Source organism: Carlito syrichta, unplaced genomic scaffold (assembly GCF_000164805.1).
Source record: "Carlito syrichta isolate Samal-C Ts95f unplaced genomic scaffold, Tarsius_syrichta-2.0.1 Scaffold303682, whole genome shotgun sequence".
Classification (NCBI taxonomy): domain Eukaryota; kingdom Metazoa; phylum Chordata; class Mammalia; order Primates; family Tarsiidae; genus Carlito; species Carlito syrichta.
The window spans coordinates 1,084-23,430 of NW_007247778.1; the positions used below are offsets into that span (position 1 = coordinate 1,084).

General features: G+C 37.0%; 1 protein-coding gene across 1 annotated transcript in view; it reads right to left on the bottom strand.

The window, feature by feature from the left end:
- Window positions 1-5,143: 5,143 nt before the first annotated feature.
- Window positions 5,144-22,347, bottom strand: part of LOC103261426 (little elongation complex subunit 2-like) — a 27,106-nt gene continuing 9,902 nt past the window's right edge. The window contains exons 3-8 of the mRNA XM_008059061.2: window positions 17,283-17,541; window positions 15,616-15,735; window positions 8,258-8,395; window positions 6,961-7,077; window positions 6,630-6,789; window positions 5,144-5,370 (exon numbers count right to left, since the gene is read on the bottom strand). Of these exons, the coding sequence (XP_008057252.2) occupies window positions 5,144-5,370; window positions 6,630-6,789; window positions 6,961-7,077; window positions 8,258-8,395; window positions 15,616-15,735; window positions 17,283-17,541 (1,021 nt within the window). The remainder of the gene's footprint in view (window positions 5,371-6,629; window positions 6,790-6,960; window positions 7,078-8,257; window positions 8,396-15,615; window positions 15,736-17,282; window positions 17,542-22,347) is intronic.

Consider the following 22,347-nt stretch of genomic DNA (forward strand, 5'->3'; position numbering starts at 1 on the left):
ACATCTTACCAAAATCTCTGGGATGCCTTAAAAGCTGTAATAGGAGGGGAATTTATATCCCTGCAAACACATATGAGGAAAATGGAAGGAACAGAAATTGACAACCTAACAAGCCACCTAAAGAAGCTGGAAAAGCAAGACCACAAAAACCCTAATTTCAGCAGAAGAATCCAGATCACCAAAATAAAAGCCCAAATCCAGGACATAGGAGACAAAAAGATAATACAAAAAATCAATGAAACAAAAAGCTGGTTCTTCGAAAGGGTAAACAAGATTGATGGTCCCCTAGCTAGACTGACCAAGAAAAAACGAGAAAAAAACCAAATAAGCATAATCAGAAACACAAAAGATGAAGTCACATCTGACCCTGAAGAAATACAAAAGATCACTAGAGACTACTACGTACACTTGTATGGAAACAAACTTGAAAACCAGAAGGAAATGGAAGACTTTCTGACATCACACAACCTACCTAGGTTGGAACAAGAAGAAATTGAGACCCTAAATAGACCAATAACAATCAAGGAAATCGACCACGTAATAAGAAAACTTCCTACAAAAAAAAGCCCTGGTCCAGATGGCTTTCCAGCAGAATTCTACAAGACATTTAAGGAGGAGCTGATACCAATCCTACTGAAGGTATTCCAGGCGATTGAAAAAGATGGAACTCTCCCCAAATCATTTTACGAAGCCAACATCACATTGATACCCAAGCCAGGTAAAGATCCAACAAAGAAAGAGAACTACAGGCCAATATCTTTGATGAACATAGATGCTAAAATTCTCAACAAGATCCTAGCAAACTGGATTCAGCAATACATCTGAAAAATCATCCATCATGACCAAGTAGGCTTCATTCCTGGCATGTAAGGCTGGTTCAATATTCGTAAAACCATAAATGTAATTAAATACATCAACAGATGTCAAAACAAAAACCATATGATCATATCACTAGATGCAGAAAAAGCTTTTGATAAAATCCAGCACCCCTTCTTGATAAAAACCCTTGAACATCTAGGCATACGGGGAACATACCTCAAAATAGTAAAAGCCATCTACGAGAAACCCACAGCCAGCATACTCCTAAATGGACAAAAATTGGAACCAATTCCCCCGAAAACTGGAACTAGACAAGGATGCCCACTCTATCCCCTCCTGTTCAACACAGTATTGGAAGTCCTGGCTAAAGCAATCAGAGAAGAGGAGACAATTAGAGGTATTCAAACAGGAAAAGAGGAAGTCAAGTTATCTCTCTATGCAGATGATATGATGGTGTACCTTGAAAACCCAAGAGAATCTGTCAAAGGCCTCCTTACATTGATAAAAGCCTTTGGCAAAGTCTCAGGATACAAAATAAATATACAAAAGACAATCGCATTTCTCTACACCAATAATAAACAAACAGAAACCCAAATAAAAAACACAGTTCCATTCACAATAGCCACAAAAAAAATGAAATACCTTGGCATCTTCCTAACCAGAGACATGAAAGACCTTTACAATGAAAATTACAAAACACTGCTCAAAGAAATCAAAGCCGACATGAACAAGTGGAAAAATATCCCATGCTCATGGATCGGAAGAATCAACATTGTGAAGATGTCCATCTTACCTAAGGCAATCTACAAATTCAATGCAATACCCATTAAGTTACCAACAACATTCTTCTCAGACCTAGAAAAAACAACACAGGAATTCATATGGAAACACAAACATCCAAGAATAGCCAGAACAATCCTCAGCAAAAAAAACAAAGCAGGTGGTATCACAATACCAGATTTCAAACTTTACTATAAAGCTACAATCATCAAAACAGCTTGGTATTGGTACAGGAACAGGCATATAGATCAATGGAACAGAATTGAGATTCCAGAAGCAAAACCTCAATTTCTCAACCAACTCATCTTCAACAAAGCCCCCACCACCTACCAATGGGGAGAGGAGAACCTATTCAGTAAATGGTGATGGGAAAATTGGCTGACCACATGCAGAAGATTGAAACGGGATCCCTACCAGATACCTGCACACGTATGTTTATAGCAGCGTCGTTCACAATAGCAAGAACCTGGAAACAACCATGCTGCCCATCAAAAGAGGACTGGATTAAAAAAATGTGGTACATATACACGATGGAATACTACGCAGCCATAAAAAAGAACAAAATCATGAATTTCGCTGCAACCTGGATGGAACTAGAGTCTATAATACTGAGTGACCTCTCACAAAAACAAAAATCCGAATATCACATGTTCTCACTCATATAATGGACCTTGAACATCCAATGCAATACTATGAGAAAATGACTGATGGTACTGGAAACTATGCGGGGGAGGGGGATGGGATTAACAGTAGCAAATATCTGTCGGGGGATGGGAAAACACTTCTTATCTACAGGGTGCCTGAATGAAACGTCATTGTACACCTAACCCTTAACTGTACCCCACAAAACCATAATAAAAAATACTGATTAATGAAAAAAATAAAATAAAATAAAATAAACAGGGATATAGAAAGCATGAACAATTAATTAAATGATAGAAACAAACATACATGAAAGATTGAACACTCATAAGTAAATAGACTACAGATACACCTTTTCCCTCCCAAGAACCCAAGAGGCATTTCCAGAAATGGACTATAAGTTAGCACACAATGAAAATCTCAATATGATGCAAAGCAGAATCTGCCAAGGTCCTACTCTCTGTTCAGAAAATAAAATTCGAAATCATTATGGAAAATTTAAACAAACATAAGCTCAAGTTCTTGGAAATTTAAAATATTCTAAAATGTTGAACAAAAAAAGAAAAATTATAATTACAGAATACTTAGAAAGCAACACAAGTCAGAATATTAGACATCAAAACACAGGAGTGTCATAATGAGGCTCAAACGATGAGATCTTTCTCTGAGAAAGGTCTCCATTTATTTGCTAGCTATCTAGGGACACTGGCAGTCCAAAAGCATTTGCCCACGTTAGGGCCTGAGAAGCCAGGTAACGTGCTCAGGGGGCTGGTCAACTTCTGGTCCACCCTCAGTCCTGGGGGGCAGCCCTTTGGGGTTCAGTCCCTTGGTGGAAATTTGAACTCTTTTCCTCCCCATAGTACTGTGGTGCTGCCAAAAGCACAGTCCATGTTCTCAGCTGTCCCTTCGGACCTGGCACACATCATACAGGACAGAAAGGACAAGAGGCAGGGTTTACCTTCTGGGAGCCCTGCCTCCTTCAGGATTGCAGCCCTGTAATTCCTCACTATCTTGTTAGCTCCTTCATACTTCTAAAAATGACATTTTTATATTTGTCCAACTTTTTTAGTTGCCATCGGTCATGGAAACGTCCAAATTACCTAATCTGCCCTTATGAAATGAAGTCCCTGTCACTTTTTATCCCTCTTAACCTACTTCTTTACAGCCACTTGTCACCTCCTGACATTCACCTCCCACCAAGTTTTAGGTAGATTTTGAAAAGTAAAAACGTATTAAGATGAAAGCATGAGAAAAGTTGAAAGTGCTTTATGACATATATCTCATAAAATTATTAAAAGGCAACTAAGCATGGTGGCTCACACAGGTAATCCCAGCATTTTGGGAAGTTGAGGTGAGAGGATCACTTGAGCTCAGGAGCTGGAGACCAGTCTGGGCAATATAGCGAGACCTTGTCTCTACAAAACATTTTTTAAAAAAAATTAGCTGGGCGTGGTAGCATGCACCTGCAGTTCTGGCTACTTGGAAGGCTGAGGCGGAAGGATCGCCAGAGCCCAGCAGGTTGACACTGGGGTGGCCGTGAGTGTGCCACTGCACTCCAGCCTGGGCGACAGAGTGAGACTCCAACACACACACACAAATGAGCCAGGTGTGATGGCTCACGCCTGTACTCCCAGCTACATGGGAGACTGAGATGGGAGGATTACTTGACCACAGGAGTTTGAGGCTGCGATGAGCTATGATCAAGTCACTGTACTCCATCCAACCTGGGTAACAGAATAAGATTTCAACTCAAAAGCAAAACAAGATAATATTAAAAGGCTAATGGCAGATGGGGAAAAATATAAATACAGAAGACAAAAAGTCAATATCCGTACAATTATATAAGCCCCTAAGGATAAGATAAACATTTTTATATTTGATTTTTAAAATTTTGTTTGCTTCTTCACTTTACTCACATCTTTGTTCCTATTTCCTGTCCCCTAAAGGCCTTCTTGAATATAAAATAGCCCCATCCCCAACCATCTATTTCACCTTAACTCACTCTATTTATCTCCATAGCATTTATGACTATCAGTTTTGTTATGCTTGTTTTATTAAACAGCTGTGTCCTCTGCCACTAATGTAAGCTCTAAGAGAAAAGAGACTGTTTTTCTTCACTGTTGTATCCTCAGTGCACAGAACACTATCTGCTCAATAAAAATTTGTAGAATGAATCAAGTTTTCTATAAACAATGTCTTTAATAATTGTGAGAAAATATTTTAAAACATTCAGAAAAATAAAAGCTAATATTTATGGAGTACCAAGCATTACTCTAAATATTTTACATGCATTAACTCATTTAAACCCAAACAATCCTTTGAGTTAGATAATATCATGATCCTCATTTTACAGATGAGTAAACATGAGACGGAGACATTATATAATTTGTCCAAGGTCACAGAGTTACTAAGTATACTGACAAGGATGAACAATCTGGACAAATACTTTCTGGACCAATCAACTTAAACTCATCTGCTCTTTGTCACACTTAACTCTTGAATATGAATGAGACAAATTAAAAACAAAATCTCGTATTAACACCATCATCATTCACTAAGTTTTTAGTACCTACTTAACTAAAAACTGTGCTCAGCATCTTATATGCAATACCAAACTTAACCCTCTCAATAACCTTCAAGTAGGTATTACTATCTTTCTTATATGAATAAAAAGAAAACTGAGGTTTAAGATTAAATTAGTTGCCTAAAGTCTAGCTAAACTTGAGATTCTATGTTAAGTTTGAATCAAAAGCCTGTATTTCTTTTTTCTTTTTTTAGTGAAAAAGCAGGATTTATTGAGAGGACCGAAAAACTTACACAGTGGAAGGGGACCCAAGGGGGTTACCCTAAAGCTTGTATTTCTAACTATTAGGTTTAGAGACTTGCAATGAAATTTTATGTTTCAAAAGATAAAGAAGTACATTTTCCTAAAAAAAGTATTACATACATCCATTTCAGATGTAGACTCTTCAGGTTTGTCCATAAATACTGCAGAGACTGGAACAGATGTGTTTTTGGACATCATGAACTTTAATGGGACGTCATGAAAGATTTGATTTCTCTCTCTCATTGTCATTTTCTTTCGGGGAAGTGGAGAATTAATATATATTACTTTAACTGGTTTTGAACCTTAAAACAGAAACCAAAGAAAAGGAGTGATTAGTATTTAACAGTTGTTATTGTTTAAGAAAATAGTATATCTGACAGAGGATCACTAAACAAAGAGACACAGGATAAGTGAGTGGCAGCACATATCCCACGTATTTGCCACTCGTGGACTAGAAGATATTAAAGTCCCGTAGAGATCTAAGGGCAAGAGAATTCAACTGGAGGGAAGAATACATTCTTTTTCTAACAATGTTTAAAAAAGATTTTCTGGTCTTTATTGCTATATTCTTACTGCTATCGTTACTCAGTTCTTACAGGAACTTGTAAAAAGTGATACAATTTTTTTTTTTTTGAGTTGGAGTCTCACTCTGTCACCCAGACTAGAGTGCAGTGGCGGCTCCCGGCCACCGCACCCTTCACCTGCTGGGCTCCGGCGATCCTTCCACCTCAGCCTTCCAAGTAGCCGGAATTACAGGCATGCGCTACCATGCCCGGCTGATTTTTTGATTTATTGTAGAGATGAGGTCTCGCTGCCCAGGCGGGTCTCGAACCCGCAGGCTCAGGCAATCCACTCACCTCAGCCTCCCAAACGCGCGGGATTATAGGCTGAGCCACCGAGCCTGGCTAAAGTGATACAATTTTTACCACAGAGAATATATTACACTTTACTCTGAGGTTTTGCTTCTTAGACATAGTCTCTCATTTACTGTATTTATGTTGTGACATATAATCATATTAATTCTGGAAGCTATGAAAAAGAAATTAAATACGAACAGAAACAGCAGGGGAAGTAATTCTTTATACAGAAGAACTACTGTATAATTATTAATCTTATTGTCAAAACAGAGACTATCTCACTGCTTATATATAGACTTACAATAATTCTGAATTCCAGTAACAGACAAACAAATTAAGTCCTGGGAATTCACCCATTTGAGGCTGCTTAACAATTGCCACAGTCCTTCTATTTCAGTGAAAGACAAGAATCTGACCGCCTCGTGTACTTCTGCCCACTCTGCATCGTAATTTCTCGTCTAGCGCTCACGCCCTAACATGACTACAACTACTCTAGAGCTAATAATCCATTCAGGAGTGTCAGCACTACAGAGGCTTTACATATGAAGACATTCTACTGAATGCATTGCCAATTCACACCCCCTTAAATTAAGACTTTGGTTTTTGTTTGACAACTGACTACCTATGCTTGTTTATGTAGCTGAAATGGAAATGTTCCAACCCCTCTTTTTTTAGACCATTATTTGACACAACAAATCACGAACCTGCAACAGGTATTAGGTGAATACACACTGGAATTTCCCACTGTTCCTTGTAGCTGGGTCCGTGATTATTTAATAAGGTAAATAGTGACTGACTAGTTAGAGCTATCTGAGGGTGATATCTTGAAACAAGCTTCTCTGCATTTGGATCTTTACTGATATCCTGAAAAACAAATATAACTTGTTACTTGGTTATACTTATTGAAAATTTCTTTGCCAAAACTGTGAAAAGAACAGAGAAAGTCAGGAGGGAACTTTAGAACAACCAGTTTAGATGTATTCTGTGAAATATAAAAGATTATTTCAGAAAATCCAGAGTCACCTTGGTACTTACATAATGCATAGCTTCAGCTATTTGTTCTGGTGTTTCCATGGTAGATGTGTTATCTTTTGAGAGCTGCAATTTTGCGGGCATTGAAGGAAATACTGTTTTCACATATTTCACACTACCCTAAATAAGAAAAAAAAACATTCTATTGCAAAAACCCTCATGTAATTTTTTTCTGAAAGTATCTTTCATCATATCAAACATTTAACTTGAAATTTATCATTCTAATAAATGCAAACATCAAATTTAGAACCTCTTTAAGCCAAGACATTCATGTTTGTACTTGACAACCACCATCAATTTTTTTTTTTTTTTTAGTCCAAGAGATGAATTTCAAAGAATTTTCTCTGCCCCTTTATATTCTATCTTCTCCTTGTATTAAGTACAAACCATAACAAGGCAGGGTAGAAACTCTAAAATATCCTCAATACATTTATTTCCAATGTTTGTGAATAAAATCCTATAAAAGAAAAATGGCTTTCTACTTGTATTCAGGTCCATTAATAAAAATGGGAAGAAAATCAAGAAACAAAGTTAATACTGGCATTTTTTAAAACATTAAGTACTTGGCTGGGCACGGTGGCTCATACCTATGATCCCAGCACTTTGGGAGGCTGAGATATGAAGATTGCTTGAGCTCAGGAGTTCAAGACCAGTAAGATCAACATAGTAAGATCAACATAGTAAGATCTCCACAAGGAAAAAAAAAAATTAGCTAGTGTGGTTGGTACATGCCTGTAGGAGAACTGTGCTCAGACATTTGAGACTGTGGTAAACCGTGATCATGCCAGTGCACTTGAGCCTGGGCTACAGAGTGAGATCTCCAACTCAAACAAACAAATAAAAAAAACATCAAGTATTTATATCTATATAAAAAAAAAGAAGCTGGGCTCGGTGGCTCAGCCTGTAATCCTGCACCTCTGGGAGGCTGAGGTGAGTGGACTGCCTGAGCCCGCGGGTTCGAGACCCGCCTGGGCAGCGAGACCTCATCTCTACAATAAAAAATAAAAAAATCAGCTGGGCATGGTAGTGCATGCCTGTAATTCCGGCTACTTGGAAGGCTGAGGCGGAAAGATCACCGGAGCACAGCAGGTTGAGGCTGCGGTGGCCGGGAGTGACCACTGCACTCCAGTCTGGGCGACAGAATGATACCCTGACTCAAAAAAAAAGAGACATATTTGTATAACATATTTTAAAAATTATCGCATTATTAGTTAAAATTTAAATACAAAATAATGCCTACATGATTTATAGATGATGTTTCAGATCAAAAAAGCTTATACTTCCATATGATAAAACTTACCAATGCAAGAAGAGTCTTTTCTAACTTTAATCCCATCTCTATTCTGAATGGGAAGAAGCCCATTAAGCTGGTGACTTCATGGAGAGTGTAAAATTCTGGATACTTTTTCACTTGTTCAATGCAAGCTCTTAAAATTTGCTAGAAAATAAAAATTAAGAAAAATTCATTTGTATTGTACCTCTCTAATACTGCAAAAAAAAATTTTAGTTACATATGACTATGTAACCATTCATGGGAAAAAACAGCCTCATTTCATTAATCAAGCATCTCACAATACATATGCTGTATATCCCTTATTTATTTTTACGACAATTTCTTTTAATCTACTTCCTTAACATACTAATATTTAATAATGCTAAAATTAGCAATCTCATTAAAATTTAAAATTAAATAGAGAAGACATAATACTTTCTATGCTATTTATTTATTTATTTATTTAATTATTTATTTTGAGTTGGAGTCTCACTCTGTCGCCCAGACTGGAGTGCAGTGGCCGCCCCCAGCCACTGCAGCCTCGACCTGCTGGGCTCCGGCGATCCTTCCGCCTCAGCCTTCTAAGTAGCTGGAACTACAGGTGCACGCTACCATGCCCGGTTAATTTTTGATTTATTGTAGAGATGAGGTCTCACCAAGTTGCCCAGGCGGGTCTCGAACCCGTGGGCTCAGGCAATCTTCTATGCTATTTATGAGATGATCAAAGAAAGTTACATAAAAATTTCAGCACACTTTACTACAACAAAGGCAATTAAATTGAACTATTAGAAATAAATAAGTAGTACACTCTAAAAAATTTCCCAAGCACAAAGAATTAATAAAGTAGTCATCTTACAGGTCATCCTAATCTATAATCTAAAAAAGAAATGAAAAAAATGTTCTAATTCAAATGATGAATTTTCTTCTCTCCAAACTGTTTTCAAAATATTAAAGAATTATCAGGAAACATAATCAGTAAGAAAATAACATTCACAGCTTTACCCAAGAAGAGTATGTGCCACTTATGATAATATATAAATAACTCAGAGATGCAAAGCCATTTGGGGGCTGGAGTAGGGAGAGGTTTATAATTAAAGTACACACACATATTATCTTCTAAGATACATAATTTTTCTTCTTCTGTCAATGAACCTTAACTGAGTGTTTTAGAATATATTTTAGGTCACAAAAGCTTTCAGCAAAAAGAATATCTTTATACTAAATTTATAAACCATCTCCCTCAGACATTTGTAAAATGCACCAAGTTACACATCAATAGCTTTACTTTAGTATCTTTTCATCTATAGTTTCAAAACCCTTCCTCCCCTTTTCCAATCCTCATTCCCTGCTTCCACATTTTCTCCCTCAATACATGCTTTTCAATGCTGATCTTGATTGATATTCACGATACCATCAGCAACTAGGGTAAATGTGTGCGAACATGGACAAGTTGTTTTTAAAAACCTTAGTCAAATGCAAGCCCATATCTGCATAATAACTTTGCTCCTTTATTTATTACATTAGCTAACTTTCAGCTATAGCATTCCCTTCTTATGGTAGTCATTAAAAGATTCTGAACATGCAAAGGAAAGCAATCCATAAGAACGATATGACATAGAAACTGTTCTGGTTAGGTGTTATTGGCACATCATTCTTGGTAAAACTACGCTGGATGTTACAGTGTTTTTTAACTGAATTTCATTTAATTCAGTAATTATGACAAGAAAGAATCAAAGAAAAATTTAAGAGAGTTTTGTACCTGTACTGATATATTATATAATTATCAGAAATATTTTACAACTGGTAGGTATTCAAGCAACTAAATGATCACTATTTGTTTTATGTAATAAAAAATGTTTTAAACTAATAGTTTATTTTTCTTTGAAAAACAGGCCGGGCTTGGTGGCTCAGCTCGTAATCCCAGCACCTTGGGAGGCTGAGATGAGTGGATTACCTGAGCCCATGGGTTCAAGACCAGCCCAGGTAACTTGACGAGAACTCATCTCTACAATAAATAAAAACATATTAGCTGGGTATGGTAGCACGCGCCTATAGGTCCGGCTATGTGGAAGGCTGAGGTGGAAGGATTGCCTGAGCCTAGCAGGTCGAGACTGCAGTGGCCATGAGTATGCCACAGCACTCCAGCATGGGCAACAGAGTGAGACTCCAACTCAAAAACAACAACAACAACAAACAGGTAACAGTGAACGAAGGAGATTAAGAGATTCAGGTTATTCTCCATTACCCACTCACTGCATGCTATTTATACTCAAAATATCTTGAGAGTTAAATGCACCAAAGGCACATTCATGTACACACATACAGGCCTATCATTACAAAGAAAGGCAAAATGACTTGTTCCCTAAATTTTATTTTGGGTCTGAAAGAAAAAATATGGTATCAAATACGTACTGAAGCTTAAAAACTAATAGTCACACTATTTCAGGTAGTATGGTAAAGTAGATATTGTGAAGGACCCTCCTGTTCAAATAAAACGAGACCCTAGATGAATTATAACTAACAATTTTTATACATTGCTTGGCTTGGTGAAAAGCAGTAAGAATCTACAAGAAACATCAATCAATAAATACACCTCAAACACACAGAGTACAAACAGGAGCAGTGAGCAGTAAGTAAACAAATGAAAGAAGAGGTGGCTTGAGGGCAAATGCGTCAATGAGTTATAAGATCAGGTGGTGCCAAAAATATATTCTAAAACATTAGGGCTCATTGACAGAAGAAAAAATATATATCTTAGAAGATAATGTGTGTATGTACTTTAATTATAAACCCCTTCCTACTCCAGCCCTCCAATGGTTATGCATCTGAGTTACTTACATATTATCACAAGTGGCACATATTCTTCTTGGGTAAAGCTGTGAATGTTATTTTCTCACTGATTACATTTTCTGATAAGTCACTAATACTTTGAAAACAGCTTGGAGAGACGAAAATACTAAGAAATTCATCATTTGAATTACACGAGTCTTCTACATCTCAGTCTTGAAAAGCAGGGATTTGAACAGATGAATGTACTCCTGATCACAGCAGTGTTAGCTACAACAGCCAGAAAGGGCAAGCCACCCAAGTGTCCATCAATGGATGAACAGATAAAGTGTGGTGTATGTACACACACACACACACACACACACGACGGAAAAAGGAAGAACATTCTGACACATGCTACCACATAGATGAGCCTGGAGGACACCATGCTAAGTGAAATAAGCCAGTCACAGAGACACACAACACTGCATGTCTCCACTTGTATGTGGTGCCTAAAGTCGTCAAATTCACAGAGACAGAAAGTAGAGTCATGGCTGCCAAGCACTGCAGGAAAGAGGGAACTGGGAGTTACTGTCTGATGAGGACTGAGTTTCAGTTTGGGAAGATGAAAAGTTCTGAAGATGGATGGTGGTGATGGTTGAACACTGTAAATGTATTTAATGCCACTGAACTGTACACTTCAAAGATTAAAATGCCAGTTTATGTAATGCATGCTTTAGCCACAATTTTACAAGAAAAAGAGAAACAGAGGACAGATTAAGATCAGACCTAAAAAAAAATTGGGAAATCAGAGAAGAAAATGAAGGAGAAGCAGTAACTGAAAATGGCTGAGAATTTTCCAGCTCCGACAAGAGACATGAACACACAAACACAAGGAAAAAAATGGACCAGTGGGATTAAAAAAAAAAAGTATACTGTAATAAAACTACAAAACACCAAAAATAAAAATATAATGCAGGCAGGTTTTAAAAAGAGCATTAAAAAAATAGCATACAAGTCAGGAGGAATGTGATGAAAGACAAAATGTGCTATGATTTCTGCACTGTTTGGGAGAAGAGTTAAGATACTAAAAGTATTCATTATAAAAATTCAAGAGTAACCACTAAGAAAACAGAAAAATCATGTATAAGTTCCAAATGATTAAAGAAGGGAACAGGAAGGAGAAAAAAAGTCAATCCCCTCAAAAGAAGTAAAAAGAAAGATGTACAGAAAAAGACAAACAGAAAGCACAAAAAAAAATCCACTGTTATCCAACAATTATCATAATGAATGTAAATTAATGATCTTTTTAATGAAAAGACAAGAGATTATCAGATTTCATTTTAAAAGAAAAGCAATCTAGTCAAACACTGTTTTAAGGGCTACCTATAAAATACAATGTCTGTGGACTTAAAGTAAGCTCACCTAGCTTTCTTTAGAAATTGATATGTTTACCCTAAAATCTACAAAGGAATGTAAAGAACCATTAAGGGCTAAAACAATGTTTACAAAAAAAAAAAAACAGGCTGGGAGTGGTGGCTCACACCTGTAATCCCAGCACTTTTCCAATGGGGGAAGGATCACTTGAGCCCAGGAGTCCGAGATCACCCTAGGCAACATAGGGAGACCTCACCTCTACAAAAATAAAAATAAAAATATTAGCGGGGTGTGGTGGTGCACTCCCACAGTCCCAGCTATCTGGGATGCTGAGGTGTGAAAATCCTTTGAGTCCAGGAGTTGAGGCTGCGAATGAGCCATGACTGTGCTGCAAGACTGCACACCAGCAATTCTGTAAACCCCAGTGAATGCATATATCTAGGCACTGAGCATCAATAGCTAGGGTGGTTGGGGAGATGCTGTCAAAGGACACAAACTTTCAGCTAGGCAGGACAGAAAGTTCTAGAACTCTACTGTACAACATGGTGACTCTCGTTAATAACAATGTACTGTTCTTGGAAACTGCTAAGACAGTAGACTTTAAATATTCTTACCATAGGAAAAAAGTATGTGAGGCAATGCATATGTTAATTAGCTCAATTTAGCCATTTCACAGTGTACACATATTTTTTTTAAATGTTGTTCACGATAAATACATGCAATTTTGTCCATTTAAAAATAATAAAATTATAACACTTTGGAAAAGTTTGCATATCTACTCAAATTGAAGATAGGCATACTCTATGGCCCAACAATTCCAATTCTAGGTTCTAGTCATATGATGGTTTGACTTAAGATTTTTCAACTTTATATTGGTGCAAAACGATTGCAATTTTGTTACAGTGTACAGTATTCAACAAATTATAAAATATTCAACACTGTATTATAAAATAGGCTTTGTGTTAGATGATTTTGCCCAACTATAGGCGAATGAAAGTGTTCTGAGCATATTTAAGGCAGGCTAGGCTACGCTATGATGCTTGGTAGGTCAGGTATATTAAATGTATTAAACTACCAATTTAAAACAGGCTTGTCGGGATGTAACCCAATAAAAAGTCAAGAAACATCTGAATATCCAACCGTAATGTGTGCACATGTGCACCAGGACACAAGCATGAGAATATTCATAATAGTAAAAAGTACTGCTTAGAATAGCTTCTAACTGGAAACAACCCAAATTTTGATCAATAGGCTAAATTATAATTTATTCAAATAATAATGAACAGAAATGAAAATGAATAAACCACAACTACACATAACATATGAATCTCACAAATACAATACTGAGTGAAAGAAGAAAGGCAAAAAAGGATTCTGTTCACATAATTCAAAATCAGGCAAAGAAAGGTAGAAAAACTACCAACAAAGAGGGGGGTAGGGGGCGTGAGTGGTGTGGCTATGGTGGCTCACTTCTATAATTCCAGCACTCTGGGAGGCCGAAGCAGGAGGATCACTTGAGCCTAGAAGTTCGACACCAGTCTGTGCAACATGGTGAAACACTGTCTCTACAAAAAAACTTAAAAATTGGCCGGGCATGGTAGTGTGCACCTGTAGTCCCAGCTGCCCTGGAGGCGGAGGCTGCCTGAACTCAGGAAGTCGAGGCTGTAGAGAGCCATAATCAATCCACTGCACTCCAGCCTGGGAGACAGAGTGAGATTCTGATGCAAAAAAAAAAAAGAAAAAGAAAAAACATAGACATTATCACTACCAAAGTTGGAACAGTGATCATTTGCTCCAGGAGGGAGAATGTTATTATCCAGGAGGGATACACAGGGGGCTTCTGGATTATTGTTAATGCTTTATTTTTTGACTTAGGATAAGGGTTACATAGGTATTCACTATATAATTATTTGTTAAGCTGCATATATATTTTATATACTTTTCAATAGGTACATTACATTTCACAACCTAACACTCAAAACTTACAAAACTTAGGAAGATATCAGTGAATCTTTGGAGTGGTGATATACATATAATGCGCTACCATGCCAATATGGATAAAAAACAAGCCTTAAAGTTAACATAGCTACCAAATAATGCACTTTGTTCATAAACATTTAGAACAACTGAGAGGGCAACTTGCAGATGAAAATAGAGGATTGGGAGTGGAGAGAGAACCTGAAGGCATTGTAGAACTTTGTAAAGAGTTCCTAAGAGGGATGGGAAGCCATTAAGCCAGTGAAATGAGAGGGTTAAATTTATGCTTTAAAAACATTATTCTGGTGCTTTCAAAGACACTGTTAAAATAAGTACAGCTTTAGTTCCTTTTCCACAGACAGTCCATTTGAGTATATAACATTTAGGTTCACCGAAAATAAAAAATCAAATTGCTCTTTTTATTTAGAAAAATCATTCTTCTGGTTCACATTAACAAAAAAATTCTACTTTACCAAGTTTTTTTGTTTTGTTTTAACACCTAATACCTCTGCTGCTCCCCAATTTACAGTGACTAATTTTGTATTTTTTTAAAAATTGGGGTAGAATAAACTTAACATCCTAATCCTTTTTAAGTGTAGAGTTCAGCAGTGCTAAATATTGTTGTTTAAAGTGACCAGTTTCAAAAGCTTAAAAAAATGTCAGATTGGTATTTGTAGATGAGCTCTACTATAAATGTACTTCCATATAAACAGTTATTATTTAAGTAGTATACTTTATATTTCTCCTAGGCTCACTGAGTGATGGTAGGGCACAAGGTAAGGTGATTTACAGACTTTGCTAATCCAATTTGCATGAGTAACAGAAGTATCAAAACACGAACTCTCAGTTGAAATGTATAATTTGTGACTGGTTACCATCAAGATAATGAATATAAGTTCATGTAACTGAGTTCTGAAGTATCACTCAATTTTTAAGGACCAGGACAACCTCATAAACACTATTCTCTCACCTGGGAAATCAGTGGGTCAGGTCAAACTATCTCTGTGAGTAAAATGGAAACTAAAATATAGTTTCTTGGATCATTAAAAAATACAAACACACATGAATATATTATAGCAAAAAATTTTGAAATGTTAGTATTTCTACTAATTTCATGCATAATGAACAAAATACCTATCTATATATAACCTGGTCCCTAAAGCGTAAACACTGACAGTTCCATATGCTTTTGGCAGGATCATCACACAGAATACTGCAACTGCCTATCACTTAGCTGTTTACGTAAATGTGATTCTTTTTTTTACCTCTGTGAAGAGACGGGCATCATCAGAAAGCATATTATAATCCTGTGCACATTTTTTTGAAGAATTCTGTAAAAACCTTAGGAACTCGGTAACTTCTTCATTGACATGTTTTTTCATATCCTGGTTTTTAAAAAAGCAGACATGTCTTGGAATAAAAAGTTTCACTAAAAAACAACCACTTATCAATTACTGCTCTAATAATTTGGATTTAAAGAATAATTAAAGTATCAAATCTAAAACAGGAAACCACAAAAGAGTAAATAAAAATTATGTAATAATGATAAACTTCTGCTATTAAAAACACCATAAAAATAAAAAAGCAAATGACTAATACTACAATACATGCTTATGAATTAAGAAGCTTATTTTATAAAATGCTATCACTATTACAAAAAACAGAACAAACACCCAACAGAAAAATGAGCAAACAAAATGAATAGGCAAGGCACAAAAGAACAAATAAAATGGAAAATGCTTATTTTCATTAGTAATCCACATATATTAAATTAATATAAACCAAGAGATCATTTCCCCCATATCAAAATGAGACAAATTAAGTATTAGTGAAGACAGTTTTCTTAAAAGAAAAAATTTCAGGCTGGGCTTGGTGGCTCAGCCTGTAATCCCAGCACTTTGGAAGGCAGAGGCAAGTGGATTGCCCGAGTCTGCGTGTTTGAGAACAGGCTGGGCAACTTGTCAAGACCTTATTTCTACAATAAATAAAAAATTAGCCAGGTAGTTCCAGCTACTTGGAAGCTTTAGGTGGAAGGATCACCAAAGCCCAGCAGGTGGGGGCTGGGATGGCCATGAGTGTGCCATTTGCACTACAGCCTAGGTGACAGCTTGAGAATCTAACTAAAAAAAAAAAAAAAAAAAAAAATTCAGCTGGGCATGGTGGCTCACACCTGTAATCCCAGCACTTTTGAGCTCAGGGGTTCCAGAACAGCCTGAGCAACATGGCGAGTCCTCATCTCTACAATAAATCAAAAATCAGCTGAACATGGTGGCACATGTCTGTGGTTCCAGTTACTTTGAAAGCTGAGGCAGAAGGATCACCTGGGCCCAGGAGGTCAAGGCTGTAGTGGCTGTGAGTGTGCCATTGCACTCCAGCCTGGGCAACAGAGTGAGACTCCAACTCAAAAAAAAAAAAAAAAAATTCATGTAATAGTGGTACAAACAAATTGATTTAAACTTCTTGCAGAACAATCTACCCATGTGTAACTGCAGATTAAAGCTTTAAAAGTATGCATAATCTTTGATCTGGCAATTTTATTTTTAAGAATTTATCTTAAGGAAATAATCATATATATGAACAAGGACTTTGCTACAAAGATGTTCAGCACAGTATCATTTATCTAACTGAGAACTTGAAAACGTAATTAAAATAATAAGTCATAAGTTAAAATTAGTACAACAAGCTACTTAGTTCTGTTGCTAGTACTTAACATGAAATGGAGTGAGACATGCTCAGAGTAGAGCAAAATGCCTGAACTATTACAGTGGAACCAACAATTGAATTAAAGCACCAATGCTCTGTCAATTAAACTCTTTAGATTTACCATTTATAAAAGTATGATTGCGCTAAAAACACAAATGCCAATTTAAAATAAAAACATTTCCTGACTAATTTTGAATGTTGTTTCCTGAGGCTGAAGGACAATACATACCAAGTACTGCAAGTAGTCATTTTTTATTCCAACAGCTTTGGAATTTGCAGGAATCCTTGCGTATTTAACCAACAAGTCCACATAACTCCTCTGCTCTCTCTGCGAGAAACGAGAGAAACGAGGATAAGGAACTCTTGGTTTCGGAAGAAGAACCATTCCAATTGTGGCTTTAACTTTTTCCTTTGCTTGAGTTGCTGAACTAACTGCCGACTCATTTTCTACAGAACTTGCTGAGGCATTCAAATTTTCTCCTATATGTCTGGAAAAAAAAATATAATTTACAAATATGTGCTTTTCACATGAAGATTACGATCAGGGAACTTCATGATTCTCAATCACCAAGGAGAATATGGCATGATTAACAGAGTAAACTCTGGATTATCCTCTAACTCTGCCACCTGCATTTTAATATTTAGTCATCTAGTGTAGATTAGGTATTCTACAGGGTAGAAGCACATTGCAAACTTACTTTCAATTACCTGGTGGAGAGGAACAGGCATACATATTGGACCAGTTACTCAATTTAAAAGTTTATTCCCATTATTGAAGAGGCAAAAATCATTCTTGCCAATTATATATGCAGATACTTTGTGTTTACATTTTATTACAATGATAGTTTAGTTTAGTTTTTTTAGTTTTTTTTTTCTGAGTTGGAGTCTTACTCTGTTGCCCAGGCTGGAGTGCAGTGGCATGCTCACGGTCACCGCAGCCTCGACCTACTGGGCTCAGGTCATCCTTCCACCTCAGCCTTCCAGGAAGGTGGTGTGCGCCACCATGCCCAGCTTAATTTTTTAATTTATTGTAGAGATGAGGTCTCACCAAGTAGCCCAGGCTAGTCTCAAACTCCTGGGCTCAGGCAATCTTCTCACCTTCACCTCCCAAAGTGCTGGGATTACAGGCGTGACCCATCATGTCTGGCTTGCTAGTGTGAGATATATCAATATGACAAACAAATGTCACTAAGGACAGGATATAATGGAGTTACAAACTTGAAGTTAAAAAATTCACTGAGATTCTAAATGTTCTGATTTCTATGGCTCATCTTAAGAATTAAAAAGAAAACATTATGCACCATATTTTGGAAAAGTAGTGGCTTTGGAAAAGTTGTACAATCCTTTATCATGCTTGTGAATGGCTGAGTCTATGGAACTGTCTTTATGCTTTTTACGGATATAAGAGAAAAACTCTGACATGTCTATAATGATTTGTGCCAGAAGAGAGAGTAGTGAGTAGCTAGAGAACCTATTACCACATTTGTTTATAAAATGCTGTTAGAGGTGAGGCGTGGTGGCTCATGTCTATAATTCCAGCATTTTGGGAGGCCAAGGTGAGAAGACTGCTTGAGCCCAGTAATTCAAGACCAACATGGGCAACATAATGAGAACCTGTCTCCACAAAAATAAAAAAAAATAGTGAGGTGTGGTGGTATGTGCCTGTAGTCCCCGCTACTTGGGAGGCTGAGGCAGAAGGATTACCTAAGCCCAGAAGGTCAAGAATGCAATGAGCCATAATTGTTGCCACTACCCTCCAGTGTGGGTGGCAGAATAAGACTCCCAAATCAAAACAAACAAAAATTGTTAGAATCACAATGAGATCACTTATATAAAAAAAAAAAAAAAAAAACCTCTGACAAACAGAGCTGGGAAAGGCCAGAGAGAGGGTTCTCACTACTGGATGTCTGATGACAAAATACTCCTGCAAGAATACCTGCCCAGTGACTGCCTGCCAGGCCTCAGACTGGTGTCACCCTTGTAGTCAAGTATACTTTGTAGTCAAGTATAACTATTTCAAAACAATTACCTGACCCTAATTTTTTCCTTCAGACACCTTTGTCCTCCTTTACGATCCTAAATATGCACAGTTTTTCAGGGTATGTGTATTCCCTCTGCAAGGCAGTTTTCCAGGACATGTATGTCCTCCCAAGCCTCTGTTTTCAGAGTGCCTCTCTCTGCTTGTTATTTGGGCTGACAAACGCTACCCCCGATTTGAAAGTCACCTCACCATCCCAGGAGAGATGTGTGAATACACACTTCTTCTGTCTCTTTTCTTGCTATTCAGTTATTGCAACCTATCTTCTTAATAAGAGAATTTAGTGGCCAGGCTTGGTGGTCTGTATTCCCAGCATTTTGGGAGGTCGAGGCGAGCGGACTGCCTGAGCAGCCCCAGCAACTTGGAGAGACCTCATCTCTACAATAAAATAAAAAATAGCCAGGCATGGTAGCGCACATCTGTAGTTCCGGCTACTTGGAAGGCTGAGGCGGAAGGATCGCCAGAGCCCAACAGGTCGATGCTGGGGTGGCCGTGAGTGTGCCACTGCACCCCACCCTGGGTGACGAAATGAGACTCCAACTCAAAAAAAAAAAAAAAAAAAAGAATTTAGAAGTCCTACATTTCATTGGCCTGAGCAACTCTAATTTCCACCCAGTAACTTGGCTCTACATCACATCACAAAACCCAGAAGAAGGGAAACGAATGAGAAGGGCTGTTGTCCGCTGAGTCGTTCATTCCCCATCGCCACGTACAGGCTACGCGGTACTGGAGACACAACATGGGGCACAGTACCATCCCTGGGCTGTATGGTCAAGTGGATTAGACAAGTAAATGAAGAAAGAAAAGCAGACCTGCACATCAACACAACAGGACTACAGAAAACTTGGGTTTCCAACTGAACATACCAAACAGGTGACCACAAAGAGTCCTGAGGACATCGTGATCAGGGACTGAGAGGGCCTAAGGTGTGGGGAGGAATTATCCAGAGATGTGGTCCTCACTCACAACAGAGTCACTTTCCTTAGGGTTTTCGGGAAGCCAGGAGATGCCTCTGGATTTCTCACAGAGAGGGAACTAAAGGCATTGAGCAGTAGGAATACTGAATGCCTTTAATGTGTGGTACGGTGCGGCATAACTTTTAACAGTCTTTTCAGGTTTCTCTTGTCATGGACAAATAAGTCTGGTCTGTTATCATTTATCCTAACTGCATATTTTATTATTTTATTTTTCCTATGATTCTTTTATGCTATACTTTATCTTACTTCTATTAAATATGTCTTACTCACCTTAATTGGCATTATTTCGTGACTTCATCTTGTCATCTAGTGTAGTGGTAGCTACCATTTACATATTTAAATATATATTAAAACAGAAATGATTTTTCATTTAATATTTATATATGTAGATATATATCTTAATATGTACTATTACAATATTTTTAAAAATTATATCTGTGGAGAGTATTATCTATTCACTTTATTTCAGGCTAGTAAAAGAGATATATTATTTCTTTTCCTTTTTTAATGTAACTTTAAATCTTTAAAACGATTTTTATTTTAAAGATGCGGGGTACAATTCAGGGTTAAGTATACAAATGCTCATTATGCAGGTACCCTTGTCTTATTTCTTATAAACATTTGTCATAAAAAGTGGGAGGGATTCAGGGTGATAAGGCTGAGAATTACTAATTTAGATTTGTACCTGGACAAAGGGTAAGTTAAGCTCCATCCAAAACTACTGATTTGTTTTAAATCAACTTTATAATATCAGAATAAGTATGGTGAAGATTCCAAAAGATACAATAGTATTTTAGAAAAAGATTTAGGCCCCCAAAATAATGCCAAATATTCAAGATCACTCTCTTAGAGCTAAACAATGGCTAAAAAATTAATCCAGAACGGTTTTTGAATGAGAAAACAATTTTAGAAATTAAAATTAGGATGCTTAGGTTGGTTCTAAAAACAATATAGGTAAAAGAAGACATACTTAGCTACTAAAGTTTCTCCAAGAACTGTTTAAAAATAAGCATATTTTAGGTTAACAAAATGAATATTAACTGCTGATCTTGGGAGAAATGTATTACAGCAAATTGATTTCTCACTAAAAAATGTCTTGAGAGCTATTGAAACCTAACAGTATTGTGTCTGCAACTCTTAACAATGCTGCTTCACAGCTGTCTCTCTGAATATGGGAACATGTCTGTCCTTGTGGCACAAACTGGCAAATTTAATTAAGCTGCTGCTGCAACAAGATGCTGACTCAGATATGCCAGAGTAGGAATGTCAAGAAATTCTAGCAGTTTAAATTGGCTGCATTCAGAGAGCGAAATGGAATCACATCAAGATCATTTCCTTGTGCTGTGCTGTCACAATCTTCATCCTGGGGCGAGCCAAAACCATCTGACAGGGTTTCTCCACCCACATTCAGAGCGCTGTATTTCACTTCAGTTGATGGTTTGAAGTTACCCCCTTCATTTTGTCAACTACCCATTCTACTTTTTAAAAGTTTCTATGAACAAAAGGGCAAAAGTTAAAACTTCTAGTTTTCTATCCTGCAAGTACTGGTTTGGTCACTTCTTTAGAAGCAGCACACGGAAATGGTACTCCCAGTCTTTATCTCAAGTCTACTTGTATTTTCTGAGTTTGATTTACTTTTCTATATTGCATGCGTTAAAACTTTATCATTTATTTTCTAGGTAAAGCTATTTTTCTCATTTGCTAAAAACTCAATTATGAATATCTGCAACCAGAAATATTAACTTTAAAAAAAGGCAATAGTTTATGGTGGTTATTTCTATATGAATGGCTCACAGGACATTTAAATTTTCTCTTTTATTCTTAGGCAGACTTTCCAAATATTGTATCACGAACATCATTTCTTTTGATGCTTCACAGAAAAGTAACACATTAACTTTTTATATTGTTCATTTGTAAAAACATGATTCAAACTGTTCTTTCATTTTACAGACATTTATGGAGTACAGAGAGTAAAATAAAAGTTTTTAATCTTGAAATCAACAAAGCAAAGAGCCTTTTCATGAAGATAGAAGGGAAGAATAAAAACCACATACTGTTGAAAGCAGCATAATTAAAGGTATCAATATTTTCCCAACATGTTAGAAAACAAAAAAAATGCAAGAGTAAGGATAATAAAAATTTTACAAGCCGGGCTCGGTAGCACAGCCTGTAATCCCATGCCTTTGGGAGGCTGAGGTGAGTGGATTGCCTGAGCCCGCAGGTTCGAGACCCGCCTGGGCAGCGAGACCTCACCTCTACATAAATCAAAAATCAGCTGG